The sequence below is a fragment of the Crotalus tigris genome, unplaced genomic scaffold (assembly GCF_016545835.1).
Source record: "Crotalus tigris isolate CLP2741 ecotype Arizona unplaced genomic scaffold, ASM1654583v1 scf7180000020588.15403103151:6194809, whole genome shotgun sequence".
In the NCBI taxonomy this organism is placed as follows: Eukaryota; Metazoa; Chordata; class Lepidosauria; order Squamata; family Viperidae; genus Crotalus; species Crotalus tigris.
In genome coordinates this window covers 180,022-201,445 of record NW_024098092.1, presented here as the reverse complement: position 1 = coordinate 201,445, position 21,424 = coordinate 180,022, and the positions used below count along the sequence as shown (strand labels likewise).

The window sequence follows — 21,424 nt, the reverse complement described above, 5'->3', positions numbered from 1 at the left end:
ACCGACCTTGGAAGGATGGAAGGCTGAGTCAACCTTGAGCCGGTCAGGACCGAACTGCTGGCAGTGGGCAGAGTCAGCCTGCAATGCTGCATTCTAACCATTACATACCATGGATGAATGGATGGATGGATGGAAGGAAGGAAGGAAGGAAGGAAGGAAGGAAGGAAGGAAGGAAGGAAGGGAAGAACAATAGCAATAGCATTCAGACTTATATACCGCTTCACAATGCTTTACAGCCCTCTCTAAGCAGTTTTTACAGAGTCCGCCTATGGCCCCCAACAATCCGGGTCCTTATTTTATGAACCTCAGAATGATGGAAGGCTGAGTCAACCTTGAGTCGGTTAGGATTGAACTGCTGGCAGTGGGAATACAGAGTGAGCCTGCATTAGCGCATTCTAACCACTATGGTTCTTTCACCCTAATGCCTGGTAGACCCCAATAGGTTGAGCTCACACACCACGCCAGGAAATGGATCTCTGCCTTCTTGAACTGTGCTTATATTTCCTCCTTTCTGTGTGCAGGTTATTTTTTTGGGGGGGGGGGGGGACAGAGGCTAGAAACGGTTCGGACATGGCGCACCCTTCACACACAACCCCGGGAGCCTGTGCTAGCTCTGGGGTTGCAGAGCCCATCCTCCCTTCTGGCCTCTCCCAACACCGTCCATTCACCCGCTCACCAGGCCCAGCCAGAAAACAGCTGGCCTGATGTGGGCCAATCAAAGAAGCAACCGGGTCCTGGACAGAAAACGCAGGCACAAAGCTGAGAGGGTGAATTCCGAGGGTGAGCCGAGGTGGCGCAGCAGTTAGGGTGCAGTACTGCAGGCCACTTTAGCTGACTGTGTTCAGCAGGTCAGCGGTTCAAATCTCACCGGCTCAAGGTGGACTCAGCCTTCCATCCTTCCGGGGTAGGTAAAATGAGGACCCAGATTGTTGGGGGCAATGTAAATATATATATATATATATACATTGCTTATTGGTGTACACTGCTTAGAGAGTGCTTGCACTTAAAGCGGTATATAAGTCTCATAAATAAATAAATAAATAAATTCCGACAACTACAGAGCACCACCGGAGACGTGATTAACTCAACCAATCGGAATAGAGCTGGAAGGGACCTTGGAGGTCTTTTCTGTGAGGGTTGACCAAAATGGACTTCCCAAAGCTTAATTTTCTCAGCACCTTTGTCTCCGAGGTTGGAACATGGGAAATCTTAGGAAGGAGAAAGAGAAGCTTTTCCAGAGATAATTTCTTCAGCACCTTCTCGAATTTCATTTCAATTTGGTGTCTCTGAAAACCCAAGGCCCTCACAGCTAACCATGCAAGGGAACGCAAGACAGCACACTGTAGATAAATTGGTCCGGCTTTCTGGAAAAACGCCGCCTCTGGAGAAACCAGCCAGAGAAATCACCAGGAAAAGCCAAATAAACGTGTTTACATTTTCAGTGAGAATTACTCAAAAGGGATCAGCAGGAGCTTCTGGGTAAAACCACGAGGAACTGGAGCAGGAAATATTTCTTCCGTATATGAAGGTTGAGCCAAACTGACTTTCAAGAAGGGGCAAAGAGGCACTTGTCGATCTTGCAAACGTTTGTCGTTTTAAGTTGCTAACCCTGAGTTCTAAACAGATGCAAATCCAGTCCAAAGTTTGTTTATTTTGGCAGAATTTGCATGTGGGAAGGGGGACGGTTGTGGCCCACCACTAGTTAGAGGTAGATTTAGAGGCTAAGAGTAGAGCGATGAAGGACAAGCTGCAAAAAAAATCAGGGGAGGAACTTGCCAAAAAAGAGAAGGACGGGAATCCTTCTGAACCTTTGGATTGAGATGGGATCGTGATCTCAGCCAGGAACGCAAAATTGTCGGAAATACAAATGTGCAGCAGCTCTGCCCTTCTTGAGGTCCTGGGCAAGGTGGCACGATACCCAGGCCTTCCCGCATTTCTCTCCCGTCAGCTCCACTGCCACCCCGCCCCAGGCTTGGCCTGGCCTTGCCTTTGGGCCTTGTGGATGGAGAGCTCCTGGCAAGGGCCTGGCTGGACACCTCCTCAACGGGAGCCTGGAGAGCTGGCTGCGGTCCTGCTTTCCACAGACCTGCCCACCGTGAGAGCCTCTTGAGAAGGGGAAGGAGATGCCCACCCTGGCCCACATTGGCTGCCCTCACTCTGCGCTTAGAAGGGGGCAGGACAGTCGCAGAGTGGAAGAGAGGCATCACTTAGGATAGTCCTGACTGCTGGGTAAAGATCCCGCACGGGGCATCCAGCCCTGACAGAACCACATCACTCTCCTGCGAGCCCTCCTAGGGAAAGATCTGGCCTTAGCAAAAAAAAAAAGAAAAAAGCCCTCTTAATGCCCCGGAGAGAGGCAGTGGGGCGTCAGTGGGAATTCAGGAGACGGGCAGTTTTCTACCCTCCGTATCTCTTTAGAAGGGGATCGGTGCCAAGGTACCAGATGGGTCGAAAGAAGAGAAATCTTAAACGTGGGAAGCGGGCAGGCAGAGGAAGGCACCGACTTGAAAGGCGGCAGTGTTCAGCAGGTCAGCGGTTCAAATCTCACCGGCTCAAGGTGGACTCCGCCTTCCATCCTTCCGGGGTAGATAAAATGAGGACCCAGATTGTTGGGGGCAATGTAAATATATATATATATATATATATATATATATATATATATATATATACACATACATACATACATACATACATACATACATACATTGCTTACTGGTGTACACCGCTTAGAGCAGTGGTTCTCAACCTGTGGGTCGGGACCCCATTTGGGGTCGAACGACCATTTCACGGGGGTCGCCAAACCACGCTGTCTTCCATTTTTTTCCCTTTTCCCTAGCTGTCCTACTCCCTTATTGGTGGCCACACCCACTTGGGGGTCACCACAAAATGGGGAACTGTATTATGGGGTCATGGCATTAGAAAGGTTGAGAACCACTGGCTTAGAGAGTGCTTGCACTTAAAGCGGTATATAAGTCTCATAAATAAATAAATAAAGCAAGCAAGCAAGCCATGCCCATCGTTTGCACCAGCCAGGCTGGGGGGTCTCCGTTCTGCTGCTTTTCATTCCAGCCAAAGGAGACCTCTGATTTGGCAGGGAAGGGGGGGGGAGGGAGAGGGAAGCTGCCCAGGGCAGAGATGCTGAAGCTGGGGGGGGGGGCTTTGCAAGCAGACAATGCCAGGAGCCAGAAGAAGGGAATGGGGGGGGGGCAAAGCCGCTTCGTTTCTCCCCCCTCCCGACTGCCAGGTGCTGAGACGGGTAAAAGCCTTCCCTGCGCGCGCGGGGAAGAACCCTCGGGGCTCCGGCGGTCGCTGTTGCGCGGAGAGCCGGCAAGGCAAAGCAAGGCAAGGCGGGGCGGGCGACGGAGGAGGGGGGGGGCCTCGGAGGCTTGTCCCCGCCCCTTCCCTCGGAGTGGAATTTTCCCGAGCAGCGGCGAGGCCGAGATGCGCAGCATAAAAGCGAGTCGCGAAGCCTCGGGGCAAACGGGGCGGCTGCGGAGCGCGGCGCAAGGTGAGCGGGCCAGCTCGTCCCGGGGCAGAACAGCAGGTGCGCCGGGTAGGCGGGCGTCGGGGCGGCGCTCCGAGGCTGGGAGGACGGCCGGTGGAGCTTCCACCTTCGGGAGCAGTCTAGCTCCGACGGCGCGCCCGTCCGGGTCCCTTCCCCTACGAGGGACACGCCGGGAGGGATGCGCAGGGGGGGGATCTGGGGAGGGGGCGGCGGAAGTCTACGGGGCGACCCTGAAGGTGGGGCAGACCCCCCCCTCCCCCGTTCCAGCCCAGTTTTTTGAGCAGGTGGGGGCCCCCCAACATCCTGGTGGGGACTCTCTGCAGGCTGCGATCCCAGCCTCTCCACCTGCCCAGAGCGCTCCCTGGATCCCCCTCCCCAGGTTGCCCCCTCCCCTTGGAGCCCTGGAGGGGAAGGCGACGGAGGGCAGGAAGTTCCGAACGGGGGGGGCTTCTCTCCCGCCCCCCCTCCCCTTGAACCCTCTGCCCCCAAACCCACTGACCCAGGAGTGCAGAAATCCAAGAGGAGTCAGCTGGAAGGAATTTGGCCAGGGAGGCTGGGAGAGGGTGTGTGGGATCCAACGCCCACTGACTCCTGGGGTGCGTGCCTCTTCTCCCATTGGAGGTTTGGGGACTGAAATCCGCCCCCTTGCCCAGCCCATGGCATCCCAGCTGGCATCAGGCCTCAGAGTGCACAGGGACCCGTTTTTTCTCCCCCTCCCTCCCAGGCTAGCTGGAGCTGACAGGCTGCTCAACCAAAGCTCTGCTTCTTCCCTCCCCCCCCCCCACTTGCCAGGGGAATCCCCAGCTCCAATTCCCGCAGCATCCATTTCTCAGACACACTTGCCAAACCGAGTGAGTTAGAAACCACCTACGGTAAAAATGGGCTGGTCTTCCCCCCTTGGGGCGAATCCAGCGTTGTTTCTTCGCAGGTAAACGAAAAGAGGGTGGTGAGGATGGGGAAGAGCACAGGGTGGGGTACGCTGAAGTCAAATCCACCCACCCACCCCCCGTCTTTCGCCAAAAGAAGCCGTCCCCACCCGTCGCCGGGATCCTCGCAGGCAAATGGGAAGGTTCGCCCTGCTCTCCAGGCCGTTCGCCAGCTGTCCTCCCAACAGCTGTGACGGGCACTGGGCAACGCTGCCCGGTCTTTCCTTTTACGCTCCAGCCAGTTCCATACTCCACGGGATGAACTCTGCTGAGGATCTTTTTTTTTTTTTAAAAAAAGGTATTTTCATCCTGGCTTTTATTTTTTATTTTTTAGAAATAACTCCAGGCGGTTGGGATACCTGATCCTCCACCCTCCTTCGCTTGTCACCCTAAGCAGATTCCCTGCGAGGTAAGTTAGGTTGAGACAACAGGCTGGCCCAAGGTCACCCAGCGGGCTTTGATGGCTGAGGTGGGACTGGAACTCACCGCCGCCTGGCCTTATTTATTTATTTATGAGACTTATATACCGCTTTAAGTGCAAGCACTCTCTAAGCCAGTGGTTCTCAATCTTTCTAATGCCGTGACCCCATAATACAGTTCCCCATGTTGTGGTGACCCCCAAGTGGGTGTGGCCACCAATAAGAGGAAGTAGGACAGTTAGGGAAAAGGGGAAAAAATGGCGGACAGCGTGGTTTGGCGACCCCCGTGAAATGGTCGTTCGACCCCAAATGGGGTCCCGACCCACAGGTGGAGAACCACTGCTCTAAGCGGTGTACACCAGTAAGCAATGTATATATATGTATATATTTACATTGCCCCCAACAATCTGGGTCCTCATTTTACCTACCCCGGAAGGATGGAAGGCTGAGTCAACCTTGAGCCGGTGAGATTTGAACCGCTGACCTGCTGAACACAGTCAGCTAAAGTGGCCTGCTCTAACTGCTGCGCCACCTCGGCTCACGTGGTCTTCTTAACTTGGTGCGGTGAAACTGGCTGCAGCCCCATGAAATGATCTACCCCACTTGGGAGTCCCCTCTGGGCTTCCCCTGACCCACCCTCCCTTCATCCCTGCCTCTTAATAAACCTGGGCTGCCCCCCAACGCCATGGGTTGATGCTTGCAGCCTGGGAAAAGGCTAGAATTGCTGGCTTGGCCGGGAGCTGAAACTCGCTCGTTGTTTACAAGTGGACAAAACCCCTCTGTGCTCTGTTTTTATGGCTCCCTCTGCCAAGCGGCAGGCCGGGCGGCCTCTAACGGCCCCGTTTCATCAATTTCAGAGACGTCAGTGGGCAAGGATTTCTGGCTGACAGCTGACCACAATGTGGATAGTATCGCCCCCTTCTGGTAAGTCAGAGGCAGACCTCCAGCCCCAGCCCCCCTTCATCCAGGCCTCCACTCTCCCCAACCAATGGCTGGTCTTCAACGGGCAGCTCGGTTCTTTCCCTCTCCCTCCCCCCCCCAAAATAAACTGGGAACCAGAGAGGCATAGAATCCAGGAAGGAAGCCACCCCAAAGGCAACGTGGTCCCCTTTGGTCCCCAAAGGGTGAAAGGGCAGTCAATTGAGCTCAGCTGAGACTTACTTCCATCCACCGCACCGGCCTTCTTCTGCTTCCCTTGCCCTGAGGGGAGCCGTCCTTGGGATGCCAGCCAAACAGAGGTGCGCCCCTTTTTCCCAACCCTGCAGGGCTGCCAGGGTGCCTCAGTCTCAGCCCGGTGCTGCAGGAGGGCAGAAAACACAGCTGTTTTCATAGAAGGCTGCCAGCCCAGAAGAAAACACCCCAGCCTAGACCAACCTAGGATCCTCCCCCCCCCCCAAAGACCCTTTGGTGTTGGGTCTCTGGCCTTTTTTCCCCATCTCCCTTCCCTTCCACCTCTCCTGGTACGGCTGTTCTGCTGCAGCGTTATCTTCCCTGGGGACCCAAGCTAAGCACATCTGGAAGGAGCCAGGTTTACAGTCTTGATTGCTAGAAGTTAACTGCTGTGTTCCCCCCCCCCATCTCGCCTGGCTAAGGGTGATGCTTGAACAGACCCTGCTGAGGGTGCCTGTCTGAAGACCGTGAGCCACAAAAGCTGGTCAATACGTAATCCAGAGGTTTGTTGCATTGTGGCAATAGATTGTTTGGAAAGCTGGGTGTTTGGCCCCGGGCAAAGTCTGGCATAGGAACAGAAGGGGGGAAAAAAACCTCAACGCTCAAGAGAGAGGCACCCACAGATTCCCTTGGGCTCCCCACAGATTCCCTGGGATTCTGATTTGGATACAGATTGTTCCGGCAAGCTTAAAACAGTCGGAAGGGGTGCTTGATTTGAACTTTGCTCCTTTCTCAGCGAGGGGTTTTTGCACTCAAAAAAACGGCCAATGAATATGTGGATGCGTTCCAAGGCATGTGAAAAAAAAGGGGAGGATCTGTTTTTGCTTCGTTTGCGGGGAAGGGGCTCGCCATCCTTGCCCCTGCCCTTTTATCTTGGGACTGCTTTGAGGCCCTGAACGAAACGGAGGGCGCCGCTTCCTGCCCCACCCCCAGGCCTTTTGACGTGGTCTCCTTTCCGCGCAGCCCTCCGTATCTCAGATCTATTATCTGGAACCACGTGAAATCCTCTGGGCAGCTAAGCCCAAAGCCCGCAGCTGCCCAATGAGGCAGAGAATCCAGGGCGCTAGAGATGCGGGCAATCAGTCATCCGTGGAGTTCCAGAGCTGAGTCAGCACTTGCCGTCCTGCTGCAGCCACCTCTTCTGCCAGGCGGGCTGGCCGTTTGGCCGTGGGAGAGGCAGCTTCAGAGGCTGATGACACGGCTGGCTGCCTGTGCAGCCTAGGGTATAATGCACACACGGGCAGAATGAACTAACCGTGTGTGTGTGTGTGTGTGTGTGTGTGTGTGTGTGTGTGTGTGTGTGAGAGAGAGAGAGAGAGAGAGAGAGAGAGAGAGAGAGAGAGAAGAAGCGGCGCTTAGGGAAGAGCTGACTTCCTCTGCGTGTTTCTGCCAACGCGCACGGGCTTCCGACACGCAGGACGAACGCAGCTGGTCTTGTAACGCCCAATGTCTCCTTTTTGCAAATAAGAAGGGAGCGTGCTTAGAGGAGGGACGGGACGGAGGCGCTCCAGGCACTTCTTCGCAGCTGGCCCGGGGATCCTCTCGGCTTCTCACTCTTTCCGGTGTCTTCCAGGAGTCTTCCAGTACACCAAGAAGCTTTTCTTGAGGGAGCAGGCAGGCCGTGCGCAAGCCGTCGAGTTCCTGCGCAAGAATGCGGCCAACTCAATCTCCATGGCCAACCTCCTCATGGGCCTCTTCTCCGTCCTCTGCAGCCTCAACGGGTAAGTGGAAGGTCGGCCCGGAGCTCTCTCTGTTCAAGGAGGGATCGACACTGGGCGGATTGGAAAGATCCCAGCCAGGGCCTCGGCACCACTCTTGTGCCACTGCAGGGAACTGTGGGGCACGGTGACCACCTGGCTGTATATTTTCACACAGCAGTTTCTTTAGCCTCTGTGCTGGCTAAGCCAAGCTGCAGTCCTGTCCTTCTGCCTCCGTAGGCGAGGTTGGGATCTAGCTGGATTCAAGACAGAGAGAATCCCGACTGTCCAGGCCCTTCTGGATCCAGAGATCGGGAGGGATGGCAGCACCTGCTGTGGGTGGGAGACGGGGAGAGCATCCACGGACACCAGGCCAGGAAGCAATCTTGCCTTTTTCTCCTCCAGGCATTACCACTACGCCTGCTGGTTAGTCCTGACTGGATTCGTGCTGGACCTTGCCGACGGAGCTGTGGCGAGGCAACTCAACGCCTGCTCTGCCTTGGGTGAGTCCCCCCCCATTCCCTTTGGGGCCTTCCCCTCCCACTCACTTTAGTTAGGGATCACCAAGATCTGGCCAACTTCCAGACGTTGTAGGATGTGGAAACAGCCAAGCTACAGAATAGGTGGTCCTTAAAAGAGAGGCACCAAGGGAGAATCCAAGAAAGAGGAAGTCACAGAGCCATGGGAGAATGGGAGAGGCCTCGGTCCTTCCAAGAAGTCCGTGGCTGCTATTTAGAGAGCCATGGGCCACTTCTTTCAAACCGAAGGAGACCTGGAGCTGGGTCCCATTTCACTGTCTTAAATGTGGCTTGAATGTCATTTTTGATGTGTGCCGTTGTGCCCACAGTAAAAAAAAATGACAATAAAGGTTATCTTATCTTATCCTATCATCATTGGCCCATCAATCCAGAGAGTTTTTCTAGCTGGGTCCCTTTCCTTGGTCAGCATCTGGAGGGTGCCAGATGGGAAGGATGCCTTGATTTCCCCCCATTTGAGTCCTCTTTTCTGGAAGTCTCCACTGCAAGTGAGCTGGGTAGTGTCTGGAGAGAGGTCATCCCAAAAAGAGGGAGCACTGAGGTTATTATTTGGTTTCGCGTCATCCAATGAATGAAAGCTAAGACCTCTGACCTCGGCTAGTGACTGTGGGCAGATCCTGGCTTTGGACAGAAGACTAACCACGTCCCTTTTTGCCTCGCCTGCAGGGGCTAAACTGGACGACTTTGCCGACTTCACGTCCTTTGGCCTGGCCACGGGGCTCTTGCTACAGGCCCACGAATTCCTCGGTGGCCTGCTGGTGATCGTCTACGTGCTGGCGGTGTTCACGCGGCTGTGCTTCTTCTCCAGTGGTGAGTCTGCAGTTGCGCCTGGGTGGGAAAGGATCTCATGGGGGGGGCAGAGGGGGGCTTTTAAAAAGTTGTCCCCTCCCCTTGACGCCGCAAGTAGTCATTGCCAGCTCTTTCTAGGTTTAAGAGGAAAAGAGACAGGAAAAGTGGCGTCTCGATTCCGTGCTTTGTAAAAAGATTCTGGGTGCCGCAGTTCCATAAAGAAACTGGTGCGCTTTTCAACGTACTTCCAGCTGGTATTTTAACCTATCCAACAGTACAAAGGGATCTTTGTGATGACACAACGTAGCCCGTCTTTTTTGTGTGTGTGGCTAGGGGACACTGGACTACGTCTGCACCTCTGTGGGATTGGTGCCTATCTTTTCTCCTCCTCTTCATCTGCAGGGATGCCCTTTATGTACCGGGGCTTGCCATGCCCCTATGGCGCCTCCATGGTAGCAGCCACTTACTTCCTGACCGGTGGTCACCTCGTGGCTATGCGCCTGATGGCGATCGTGATGATCCTCTTCATGGTGGACCAGGGTTTCTACCCCCACGACAAGGTGCTAGAATCCCAGGCTTGGAAAAAGGCCATCTTTGCAGGAGGTATGTCCAGAGTCTTTCCTGGCCTGCCCAATCTGGAAATCAAATGTGAAGGCGTTCCTTTTTCACGAGACTAGGCTTGTCTCTCTTTGTAAAAAAAAAAAAAGGCTTATTTGCAGTCACTTTGTAGATTCAGACATAGTTTGAGCCCATCTAATCACCTCTAAAAGTTTGAGCTGGTCTTTGAAAGCTCAGAAGTTGCTTTGCTAAGAGTCTAGAGCAGGGGTCCCCAACCCCCGGTCCACGGACCAATACTGGGTTGTGGCATGGCAGCAATCGGTCCGCACAAACAAGCAAAGCCCCATCCGTGGGATGCAAGCAGCACACAAAACCAGCACCCTTCGGTCCGTGGAAAAACCTTTCTCCACGGAACCAGTCCCCAACCTTTTGGGCACCTCTGGTCTAGAGGGACATTTGATTGCTCCAAAATCTGGACACTGCAAGTCTCATTAGACCCTGGCTAAAAAATAAAAATTAAAAACAGAGACTATATGGTGCGAGAAGCTAAAATGGTTCGGTTTGGGGGAAAATTAAAATGTTAAGCGCCCTTCGCGCTTAAATGTGCAAACAAGCCTGGATTCAGGGGAGAGTGAGGTCTTTACTGATGTTGTCTCACGTCTTCTGAATCTCAAACTCCACAATTCCCAGTTCCAGTTGATCCCTTTCCTTGCAAGACTTTAGGGTAAACAGAAGTGAACAAACTGCTCCCGTTTCCTCTGGGGGAAAAACCTGAATGGGTGGGGATTGCAGCAAAGGTGCGCTGATACTCCAGAGAGCAGGACTAACGGGACTTTGGCCCCCATAAATCAGCTAATCTGCAGCGGGAATCCACCGGTGATCTTGAGGCACAAGACTGTTGTGTCTGATGGCCTAAAACTGAAAGCCGACGGGTCTTCAAAATATCACGTGGTGATAGCCAAGGAAGGGATATAGAATCCGATCTAGCTCGCCGCATCAAAATGTTTAATTCTTTCACCCTTGGCCATTGTAGGTATCTTGGTGCTCCTGTTTCATGCCTCCTTCCTGGCCTCCCTCTATTTCCTGATTTGGTCTGTATCGTACATTTTTTTCCCCAACACTTTGTGGAGTTACAAAGTCTAGCCTCTTTGATGGACGTTGAGTGGACGATGCCAGCACTGCACCCTGCCGAGGCAGTCTTCGGCGACTGGGAAGACGGACGGATCCAGTGTTAAAAAATCCACATTTTGCCTAATGTTTTTCATCACCCTGAGGTGATAAAACGTCTGGGAGGTTTAGCCACTTTCTAGCAGCGTTTCCCTTGCTGGGCTGCCAGTTGCCTGAGGAACGAAGTCAATAGCTGGCTAACATGCTGAGCCCTTGGTCAGTGTAGATATATACAGAATATTTTTACTGATAATATATATATATATATAAAGTGCAATATAGTTTTAAGAGGCAAATTCTTGCTTCGTTTTTTTTTTTCCCCCCCAAGCCAGTAATTTACTCGCTGATAGCTTTCAGGGACAAGGGGAAAACTTGAATACAGACCTCTTCTCTTGCCACTTTCCCCTCTTGTGATGTTCTCACTCTGGACACATCAGAGGCCCTTCCTTCTTTAACCTGATTTTTGCAACAAGTGAGCGAGCTGAATTTGCAACCTTGGCGCTGAGGCAGAAGGAATTCCCATTGCTTTCGGAGCCAAATTTGGCCCTTAAGAGAAAGAGGAAGTTACCCCTCACGTGACTGCCCTCTTGTTATCCAGGGCCTCATAAGTAGCAGAAGAGCAAAGTCCGGCTCTTAATGAGCGAGATGATATTAAACTACCTTTGACCCACAACTGCTAGTCAAACTCTTTGCTCTTTGAAAGACGCCACTGCTTTCCAAGAAAGTTGCGGTCTGTGCACACGTTCTATATGTGGGTGAGTAGCCTTTCCACAGAGTAGACAGGAAGCAGGACACCTGAAAAACCTCAATGTGCCATCCAGAATCTAAGCCAACTTTCACCAACATGGGGAGGAACTGCTGCTGGAGACAGTTTGGGAATGATTCCCTGCAGCTGGGCCTCCAAATCAAGTCCGCATCTTGTGTAAAGAAAGACTTCCGGAAGCAGATTGCCAAGCAAACAGGCCAGTAATTCTCCGTAATCCAGGTCAGGGTTGTCCCAAAGGTGCTTTTTTTTTTTTCTTTGAAGATGTTTCGCTTCTCATCCAAGAAGCTGCTTCAGCTTTGGACTAAACTCCTTCAGAGGAATTCCACCCTGCTGTAAGTATGTGGACGATACTTGGGTCAAGATGAAAACACAGGAATTGGAAGAGGTGAAATGTCTTCAAAGAAAAAGAAGAAAGTCCAAAAAAGCCCCTTTGGGACAAGGCAAGTGCGTGGCGTCCTTCCCACCACACACCCCTCTACCAGTCAGGAGCTAAAGGGAGGTGTAACCTTCTGCCAATATTTGTGAGTTGCCCAGATTTGCCAAAGGAATCATTTGTACACCTTACTGGTAGGTCTGTGATCTAGAATTCCACCTTGACTTCAACTCTTGCCAGAATCGTGGCAGAAATTTTAGATTTGGGTTGCGAAAAGAGGAGTCCCAAATGCTTGTGCCAGGTAGCGCTTTTAATGTTTTTTATATTTATCAGGGTAATGAAATACATTTGGAAAATGGGCTTTTCCCAAGAGCTCTTTAATTAAAAACTCCAGAGGAAAAGAAAGACAGGAAGAGGACGTTGTGTCATTGGAAAACTATACTTGAAACTAGTGTTCTCGTGCTTGGAGGAAATATTAAACTCAGAAAACCATGATTTTGTTGTGTAATTTTGGTTTTGTACTGTGCGTGTGCTTGGGAACTGTGATAAGCTAGGGAGGCATTCATAAGGTCTGGAGCAGGAGGGAGGAGGCTGTAGTGTTACAATCTTTACTACCACACAAATTTCACATTGTCAGCTAAGCAGATAGAAAGGGGGAAAAGAGGTTAGGGGGACAGAGAAAGTCAGCTGTAGTGATGACAGTAGATGGGAGGGGAAGTTCCCCCCCCTTCTTATAAACCTTGAGCAAAGAGGGAAGGGATGGTCATCAGGTTTCAGATATACAAAATAACATTTCTGTGCAACTTCTGAACAACTTTATGTCGCACCAAACAATCAGAGCCTCAGGACTCTTCTCCATTTATTTGCCCACCAGTGACTTTCAAGCAATGCCTCCATGTGAAGAGGCAGCACACCTTGAATCTCTGTTTTGGGTAAGGGAGAAGGAGGGGAAACTTTTTTTTCCGGCTTTTGGATTGCCTGGAAGTATCGTAATGGTCCTGACCATATCTGCACTGGACTTTTGGTCTCACAGACAGATATTTATTTGCACACATATAAAAGACATTTATTTAATAAATAGGATTAAAAAAAAACAACAGTTCAAACAATGAGAAAGTCCATTTTGGCAAGGACTTTTGGTGGACCTGGAAGCGGCTGAGAGGCACTGCCGTAGCCCAGAGGAAAAAAGGGTCTGGGGGCTTCTCACCGTGGTTTAACAGGCCACTGACCGTGGTCCAGTGTCCAGACCTTGAGTGAAGTCTTGTGTGGGGAGCGAAGATCTGGCTGTCACTCACTGGAGGCCCTCATCTGCTTGCAGAAGGCATCAAACTGTTGCTGTTCCAGCTCCGTCATCACCCGGTTGAGGGCATAGATCTGCAGACCAAAGCAGAGGTTACACCGTTGTCCCCAAACTCTTCAACTCACAAAATTGTTTATCCACCCCCAAACATTTATTATAGGAAAATAATCTGATAAATACTATTTTAACAGTTCAATACCAATAATAATAACAATCCAAACAACATCTGCTTATCTTAGGTCCTTGGAAAAGGCTTGATACATGGTGAAAAATGCCAAAACCAAACATTTCCCAGAATGCACAATGAATAACTTAAGATGGTCCCACTGACCCTTGCGGGGGGTGGGGTGGTCAATATTGACATTTTTGGATTAGACCCAAAACGTCCCAGCCCTCAGGGGCAGACAAATGGAAAGCTGCCAATAGGATCCCCTCCCACAAAAATCAAGAGGCTTGCCTTGCAACTGTTTTAGGGCCTAGAGCAGGGCTGGGGAACCTTGGCTCTTTTATGACTGGTGGACTTCAACTCCCAGAATTCCTGAGCCAGCATGGGGGAAACTTTGGCCCCCTCATGACTCGTGGACTTCAACTCCCAGAATTCCTGAGCCATCCATGGCTCAGCTTGGAAACCTCTCTTTCCCCTCAGCGTGGCTGGCTGAGGAATTCTGGGAGTTGAAGTCCACCAGTCATGAAGGGGGCCAGTTTCCCCCATGCTGGCTCAGGAATTCTGGGAGTTGAAGTCCACCAGTCATAAAAAAGCCCAGGTTGCCTACCCCTGGGCTAGAGAAAAAAAGTCTTCCCCTTAGCCTACCCAAAATTATTTGATCTTTATCCCACTTTTATTACCTAACCCAGGTAGTCCTCGACTTACAACCATTCATTTAGTGACCTTTCAAAGTTACAACGGCACTGGAAAAAGTGACTTACGACCATTTTTGACACTTACGACCGTTGCAGCATCCCCGTGGTCACATGATCAAAATTAAGACGTTTGACAACTGGCTCACATTTATGACGGGTCACAGTGTCCGTGTCCGTGTGACGTGATCCCCTTTTGCTACCTTCTGACAAGCGGTCAATGGGGGAGCCGGATTCACTTAACCGTGTGGTTCACTTAACAACCGCAGGAACTTCATTTAGCAAACGCCTCGCTTAGCGACGGAAATGTCGGGCTCCACTATGGTCGTAAGTCGAGGACCGCCTGTACTCACACTGAGGATCAACCCCCCCTAAAGAGCAAAGGGGGGGGCTTGACAATAGCAGCGTGCCCCATAAGTCCAAGGCTTCCCCTACCCCAAAAATCTCTCCTCAGGAGCCCCCTAAGCCAGACGCAACAGTGGCGGGGAGTTCCCCAGGCGCGGAGGCTTCTCCACACACACACACACACACACCGCCGTCAATAGAGCTTCATGCCCTGTGGGGGGAGCTCAGAGAAGCGTTTCGTAGGCCGCAGCCCTATTTTCAGACGGGCCCCCGCCTCAGGGCTCTCCTCAGAGACGGCCGCCCACCTCGGCGCGCTGCCGCTGCTTCAGCTCCTGCTGGGCCGAGCGCTGCTTGGCCTTCTCCAGGCGGGCGTTGCCGCCGCCGCCCCCGCCGCCGGACCCGGGGCCCTCCTTGCCCTTGGCGGGCGGCAGCACCAGCGGCGGCGGCGGGCCCTTTTCGCGCCGGCCCCCGCCGGGCTCCATTCCCCTCAGCCCGACCAAGATGGCGGCCGAGCAGCGCCTCAGCGCGCAGGCGTCACTCTTCTACCGCGTCACAGAGCCTACCATCGACGACGGCGCGGCCCAGAGCGGCCTCACGCCCCTGCGTCAGGCGCTGCTTCCGGTCCGGGCACCGGAAGTCCTGAACGCCTCCCGAGAAGGCGGAGAGGAGATCGGTTCCGTTGGGTCGGGCGGGGTCCGTTTTGTGGGCGGGGCCTCCACTGCGCAGGCGCCTGGCGAGCTCGGCGGGCTGAGGGAGAAGCCGCCATGGCGGTGCCGGCGCCGGGCTGCAGCCTGAAGGACGAGCTGCTGTGCCCGATCTGCCTGGGCCTCTACCAGGAGCCAGTCAGCTTCGGCTGCGAGCACTACTTCTGCCGCCGCTGCATCTCCGAGCACTGGAGCCGGCAGGAGGCGCAGGCGGCGCCCGCCCGGGACTGCCCCGAGTGCCGCCGGGCCTTCTCGGCGCCCGCCCTGGCGCCCAGCCTCAAGCTGGCCAACATCGTGGAGCGCTTCGCCGCCTTCCCGCCCGAGGCGGCGCTGGGCGGCGGCGGCGGCGGAGGGAGGGGCGGCCGGGCCGGGGGCTCGCCCTGCGGGAAGGCCCACGCCAAGGTGCGCCTCTTCTGCCTGACCGACCGCGCCGTCGTCTGCTTCTTCTGCGACCGGCCCGCCCTGCACGAGCAGCACCAGGTCACCGGCCTGGACGAGGCCTTCGAGGAGATGCAGGTGGGGGAGGGGCAGGGGGGAGGGGCTTCCCTGGGGGGCAGCTCTGGCCCCTCCCCCGGGCCAGGCCCTGGGGGGGGCTCCCTGACTCCCGGGATGGGGGCCAGGCTGGCATGGGGGCACCTGGGGTCTGCTCTGTCTCTCCAGGGGGGGAGGGGCACTTGGGGCCCTGCCTTGTCCCCCATTCCAGGCCCTGGGGGCTCCCAGGCTGTCATGGGGGCAGCTGGGGCCTGCAATGTCTCCGGGGTGGGTGCCACGCTGGCCAGGAGGCACTCCTGCTTCCCTGGGTGGGGCAGCTGGGGCCCTGCTTTGCTCCCCATGCCAGGCCCTGGGGACTCCCTGACTCCCCAGCATATGCCAGACTGGCATGGGGGCAGCTAGGGTCTTATGTCTTTGCGGTTTGTGCCAGGCTGGCTAAGAGGCACTCCTGCTTCCCTGGGTGGGGCAGCCGGGGCCCTACTTTGCTCCCCATGCCAGGCCCTGGGGACTCCCCAGGATGTGCCAGGCTGGCATGGGGCAGCTGGGATCTATTATGTCTTTGGGGTGGGTGCCAGGCTGGCCAAGGGGGACTCCTGCTTCCCTTGGGAGAGGGCAGCTACAGCCTTACTTTGCCTCCCATGCCAGGCCATGGAGACTCTCCGTTTCCCCAGGATGGGTGCCATGCTGGCAGCTGGGATCTGCAATGTCTCCGGGGTGGGTGCCAGGCTGGCCAAGAGGCACTCCTGCTTCCATGGGTGGGGCAGCCGGGGCCCTGCTTTGCCTCCCACGCTTGGTCATCAGGACTCCCTGTCTCCCCAGGATGGGTGTCAGGCTGGCATGGGGGCAGCTAGGGTCTATTATGTCTTTGGGATGGGTGCCAGGCTGGCCAATTGGACTCCTGCTTCCCTGGGGGGGGGGACCTCTGGGGCCCTACTCTGTCCCTGTTGTGGAGCAGCCGTAGAGTGGGAGGGGCTTCCTGGTTCTCCATGGTGGATGCTCCTAGTGGGGTGGGTGCCTGCTCTACCCCATCCTGTTGGGGGCTGCCCAGACACAGCCAAGAGCCCCTCACCCCAATGCCGGTCTCTCATTCCAGAGGGAACTGAAGGAGCAGCTGCAGACCCTCCAGGACAGCGAGCGTGGCCACACGGAGGCCTTGGCTCTGCTGAAGCACCAGCTGGCCGAGACCAAGGTAAGGGCCGGGCGGGGGCTCTGCCCCGGGCATTCCCATCCTCTGGGGGCCGAGACTTACCCGGTGCCCGCCTGCCTGTGTCTTCCAGTCCTCGGCCAAGAGCCTGCGGGCCACAATCGGCGAGGCCTTTGAGCGGCTGCACAGGCTGCTCCGCGAGCGCCAGAAGGCCATGCTGGAGGAGCTGGAGGCCGACACGGCCCGGACGCTGACCGACATCGAGCAGAAGATCCAGCGCTACAGCCAGCAGCTGCGCAAAGTGCAAGAGGGCAGCCAGATCCTGCAGGAAAGACTGGCGGAAACTGACAAGCACAGCTTCCTGGCGGGCATCGCCTCTCTCTCGGAGAGGTGGGTGGGGCTGGGGGGGCAGCGCCAGGGTGCGGGGCAAGGGGCACCGCAGTGGCTAACCTCAGTATCCTTTCCCACCCCACCCACCCCCCAAGGCTGAAGGGGAAGATCCACGAGACTAACCTCACCTACGAAGACTTCCCCACTTCGAAGTACATGGGGCCTCTGCAGTACACCATTTGGAAATCCCTCTTCCAGGACATCCAGCCAGGTGAGCCGGCTCCTGGCCCAGGTAGATGGCAATAGCAGCTAGACTTATATGCCGCTTCACAGTGCTTTGCAGCACTCTCTAAGCAGTTGACAAGAGTCAGCATATTTGCCCCCAACAATTGGGGTCTTGAGCCAGTCAGGATCGAACTCCTGGCTGTGGGCAGAGTTTGCCTGCAATACTGCATTGTAACACTGCACCACCACAGCTTCCTTCTTATCTTCCTCCCTCCCTCCCAAACAATAAGACTTGTATACCGCTTCACAGTGCTTTGCAGCCCTCTCTAAGTGGTTTACAGAGTGAGCCTTTTACCCGCCCCAACAATCTGAGTCCTCATTTGACTGACTTCGGAAGGATGGAAGGCTGAGTCAACCATGAGCTGGTCACAATCGAACTGCCGAGCTGCTGGCAGCCAGCAGTCAGCAGAAGCAGCCTAATGAGCCGAGGTGGCGCAGCAGTTAGAGTGCAGTACTGCAGGCCACTTTAGCTGACTGTGTTCAGCAGGTCAGCGGTTCAAATCTCACCGGCTCAAGGTTGACTCAGCCTTCCATCCTTCCGGGGTAGGTAAAATGAGGACCCAGATGGTTGGGGGCAATGTAAATATATAGATATACATTGCTTACTGGTGTACACCACTTACAGAGTGCTTGCACTTAAAGCGGTATATAAGACTCATAAATAAATAAAATAATCCTGCATTCTAACCAGTGTGCCACCATCGATGGTAAGGAAAGCCACCCAGGGCCTTCAGACATCCAGATGGCAATTTAACCTCTTCCAAAGGAATTCACTCCCCACGCTTATCCTATTTGGCGTTGACTTCTCTGTGGTGACCCCCTCTGCACAGCATTGAGCTACCCTCCTCCCCTGGAGATCCTCTTCCCCATCCAGGTGACCTCACTCTGGCTTCTCTCTTCCCTCCCCCAGTGCCTGCCATGCTGACCCTGGACCCGGCCACCGCTCACCAGCGCCTGATCCTCTCTGACGACTGCACCATTGTCTCCTACGGCAACTTGCACCCGCAGCCGCTGCAGGACTCGCCCAAGCGCTTCGACGTGGAGGTGTCAGTGCTGGGCTCGGAGGCCTTCAACAGCGGCATCCACTACTGGGAGGTGGTGGTCTCGGAGAAGACCCAGTGGATGATCGGGCTGGCCCACGAGGCCGTCACCCGCAAGGGCAACATCCAGATCCAGCCGAGCCGCGGCTTCTACTGCATCGTCATGCACGACGGGAACCAGTACAGCGCCTGCACGGAGCCCTGGACGCGGCTGAACGTCAAGAGCAAGCTGGAGAAGGTCGGGGTCTTCCTGGACTACGCCAAGGGGCTGCTCATTTTCTACAACGCGGATGATATGGCGTGGCTTTACACCTTCCGGGAGAAGTTCCCCGGGAAACTGTGCTCCTACTTCAGCCCCGGACAGAGCCACGCCAACGGGAAGAACGTGCAGCCGCTCCGGATCAACACCATCCGGATCTAAGGACTCTCCTGGTCTCGTCTCTTCCCGGTGCAGAAAGGAGAAATTAGTCTGATGCTGGCAAAATGTGAGCTTTTCTGGAATACGTTTTCCAGCTGCCAGGACTGAACAAGCAGAGAATCGGGCTAGTAAGGATCCCCTAGGCGGGCAGAGCGGGGAAAGCAGTTCTCGTGAACGATGGGCCTTGGGCTGCCTCCTGGGGATCTAAGACGCTTGCCGCTTCCCGGACGCAGTGAGGAAGGGTATAATGGGGAGTTGGGGGGGCTGTTAAGGTGGAGGGCTGTCTGTGTTCTCATTGTCGGCCTTGTTCAGGCAACTCTTTTGTGTTTGCATGCTTTTCCCCGTCCTGTCATTTTTGCAAAAGTGGGCAGGGAGAGGGAGGGAAGGAAGACCCACACTATGGATCTGAGCTGGTTTTTAATTCCTGCTTCTTAGCCAGGCAGAGAAGCGGAGGGAACAAGCAGACCAGCCAGGAAATAAATAGGGCTAACGGGTCTTTAACGTTCAACGGGAGGTTTGTCTTGTAACCCCTAGGATGTGTTTGTTGTAAAAGGGGGGGAAGTAGAATTATTGGCTGTTTACGGTGTTTAACGGGAGGCTTGGGACGCTTGCCAGCTTCCGCGTTCAAAGACTTGAGGGATGAGGTTGCTTTAGCTGCGTCTACGCAAGCTTCACCTGACCGCTGAATTCATTCATCTCTGTTCTGGGTAGCCTGAACATGCGAAGCCTCCGAAGCCATGCAGGGTCTGCGCTGACCTGTTGGAAGCCCACCGTGTGGTTAAGCAAAGCTGTCCCCGTTTCAGAATACAAGTTGTTAGGAAGGAAAACGTGGTGCTAAATGCAACTGTTCACATGTGACACTCCAAGCTGGCCACAAGAGGGCAGCGTTGGCTTAATTCATGCCATTAAGTGGGATGGGGGGGCTGCCAGGGTGGGGTGTAAAGGGGGTGTCTGGAGGGGGAAGGGGAGGAAAACATTACTGGATGGGTTTGGGCAGGGGGATGGCCAGAGAATTCAGCTGGGGCTCCCGTGCCAGAGGAGAGCTTTTTTATGTACACCTTTAGCCCGTTGCTTCCGTCGAGTCTGTAATTAAAAGATTGGCCAGTAGATGGAGCTGTCTCGCAAGGCTTTATATGTTTTATGAATCTGGGGGGGGGGGAATGGGGGGAGGCTGATGGGGGGGAATCGTCGGGAAGGCTGAGCCAGAACCAAGCGATTTTAGGCTCCGTTTCCGCACTGCGTTTGGTCCCCCGCTCTCCCTGTCTGTGCCTGGCACCCCAAAATTCAGACACTTGAGTGCCGCAAGCCTGGCTGAGACGCTGGTTGTCGGGACGACAGGAAATTCCAGCCGGTTTTGTCTAGCAACACCCCTTGCCAAAGCAAGAATATTCAATATGTTTCATGAGTCAGACTCTGAAGCAGTAGGTGTGAACTTAAATGGACTCCAGAAGATGGTAGAGGACAGGAAGACCCGGAGGAACGTTGTCCATGGGGTCGCGATAGGTCGGACACGACTTCGCAATTAACAACAAAGACTCATGACACCCCTTTTGTTCAAGGCCTGCAGCGTTGGCTGCGTTCACATAGAAGAGTTGTTAAATCTGCCCGTTTTCTATAACGCCACCGAACCCTCAAACGGGACAGATTCGGGCAGCCTAAGAGAGCCGCAAAAAGAATCCCACATTAAATTAACCAAGTTTAGGGGATTAGGTGGAGAGCGACAAAAGATTTTTTCCCCCCTCTCTGCTGAAAGCGTTCATGTCTTCGGTCTCTCTGTCGCTCCGTCCCAGTGGCTTTTCCCCCCACCAAAACCCATCTCTCCAGAACAGCCGGGTCTCTTTCCAATCCGAGCTGAAAAGACTTTTAATTCAACCCCAAACTCCCCCCCTCCCCCAAATTTCCTCAGGTAAGCTGTTATTCTGGCTGTGGAACGGTGCCTGAGTTTGTGGGGGGCAAGGAGTCTGAATAGCAGCACCAGAAGAGGTTTGTTCAAGGGATCATACAAATACGAAATCGTTGCTGCACGTCCTTCTTCCGGAAGGGACACTGCACTCTGCAAAATCCCCCTCCCGGCACACGCTCTGCCAAAATGGCCAGGCCACAACCGTTTGTCACCTCATTTTTATTCCTGTTGTTCCAAAGTGGTCCCCTCCCCAACAAAGGCCGAGAGCTGCAACACGCACCCCCACCTGTGTGGAAGGGGCTTTGTCTTGGCTACGTGAGAGGAGGGGAGGGAAGGAAGGAAAATAGAGAGCGAGAAAGGGAGAAAAGAATGAGTGAGTGAATGAGAGAGGAAGGAAGGAAGGAAGGAAGGAAAATGAGGAAGAAAGGGAAAGGGAGAAAAGAAGAAAGGGAGAAAAGAATGAGTGAGTGAATGAGAGAAAGAAGGAAGGAAAATAAAGGAGCAAGAAAGGAAGAAAGGGAAAAGAAAGGGAGAAAAGAATGAGTGAGTGAGTGAATGAGAGAGGAAGGAAGGAAGGAAAATAAAGAGGGAAGAAGAAAGGGAAAGGGAGAAAAGAAGGGAGAAAAGAATGAGTGAGTGAAAGAGAAAGAAGGAAGGAAAATAAAGGAGCAAGAAAGGGAAAAAAGTGAGTGAGTGAAT

The 21,424-nt window shown here is 54.2% G+C and overlaps 4 protein-coding genes across 5 annotated transcripts in view; 2 read left to right on the top strand and 2 right to left on the bottom strand.

The window, feature by feature from the left end:
- Nucleotides 1-7,304, bottom strand: part of HSPG2 (heparan sulfate proteoglycan 2) — a 110,122-nt gene extending 102,818 nt beyond the window's left edge. The window contains exon 1 of the mRNA XM_039367735.1: nucleotides 6,012-7,304. The gene's annotated coding sequence lies outside the window, so the exon portion shown is untranslated. The remainder of the gene's footprint in view (nucleotides 1-6,011) is intronic.
- TMEM269 (transmembrane protein 269) lies at nucleotides 3,381-12,401 on the top strand. 2 transcript variants are annotated; one of them, XM_039367745.1, is made up of 8 exons: nucleotides 3,381-3,508; nucleotides 4,766-4,840; nucleotides 5,708-5,774; nucleotides 7,594-7,741; nucleotides 8,123-8,220; nucleotides 8,920-9,063; nucleotides 9,445-9,645; nucleotides 10,634-12,401. In XM_039367745.1, the coding sequence occupies exons 3-8, from the start codon at nucleotides 5,750-5,752 to the stop codon at nucleotides 10,741-10,743; spliced, it is 726 nt and encodes a 241-aa protein (XP_039223679.1). In that variant the 5' UTR covers nucleotides 3,381-3,508; nucleotides 4,766-4,840; nucleotides 5,708-5,749; the 3' UTR covers nucleotides 10,744-12,401. The 2 variants fall into 2 exon arrangements, with proteins under 2 accessions (XP_039223679.1, XP_039223680.1); XM_039367746.1 differs by having other exon boundaries at nucleotides 3,421-3,544.
- Nucleotides 12,199-14,946, bottom strand: LOC120319191 (small vasohibin binding protein). The gene is made up of 2 exons (XM_039367747.1): nucleotides 14,715-14,946; nucleotides 12,199-13,280 (listed from the first exon to the last, which is right to left on the bottom strand). Exons 1-2 carry the CDS (start codon nucleotides 14,889-14,891, stop codon nucleotides 13,194-13,196), a joined length of 264 nt encoding a protein of 87 aa, XP_039223681.1. The 5' UTR covers nucleotides 14,892-14,946; the 3' UTR covers nucleotides 12,199-13,193.
- On the top strand, nucleotides 14,911-19,743 carry TRIM62 (tripartite motif containing 62). Its single transcript, XM_039367868.1, has 6 exons — nucleotides 14,911-14,983; nucleotides 15,019-15,629; nucleotides 16,699-16,794; nucleotides 16,883-17,139; nucleotides 17,235-17,350; nucleotides 18,275-19,743. Exons 1-6 carry the CDS (start codon nucleotides 14,911-14,913, stop codon nucleotides 18,823-18,825), a joined length of 1,704 nt encoding a protein of 567 aa, XP_039223802.1. The 3' UTR covers nucleotides 18,826-19,743.
- The last annotated feature ends 1,681 nt before the right edge of the window (nucleotides 19,744-21,424 follow it).

Coding starts and splice junctions, on each gene's coding strand:
- TMEM269 (XM_039367745.1), top strand. CDS start 5,750: ATGTGGATAGTATCGCCCCCTTCTG. Junction 8,221..8,919: donor CAACGCCTGCTCTGCCTTGG/GTGAGTCCCCCC, acceptor CCTCGCCTGCAG/GGGCTAAACTGGACGACTTT. Junction 9,064..9,444: donor GCTGTGCTTCTTCTCCAGTG/GTGAGTCTGCAG, acceptor CTTCATCTGCAG/GGATGCCCTTTATGTACCGG.
- LOC120319191 (XM_039367747.1), bottom strand. CDS start 14,891: ATGGAGCCCGGCGGGGGCCGGCGCGAAAAGGGCCCGCCGCCGCCGCTG. Junction 13,281..14,714: donor AGCAGCGGCAGCGCGCCGAG/GTGGGCGGCCGT, acceptor TTTGGTCTGCAG/ATCTATGCCCTCAACCGGGT.
- TRIM62 (XM_039367868.1), top strand. CDS start 14,911: ATGGCGGCCGAGCAGCGCCTCAGCGCGCAGGCGTCACTCTTCTACCGC. Junction 15,630..16,698: donor AGGCCTTCGAGGAGATGCAG/GTGGGGGAGGGG, acceptor CTCTCATTCCAG/AGGGAACTGAAGGAGCAGCT. Junction 17,140..17,234: donor ATCGCCTCTCTCTCGGAGAG/GTGGGTGGGGCT, acceptor CCACCCCCCAAG/GCTGAAGGGGAAGATCCACG.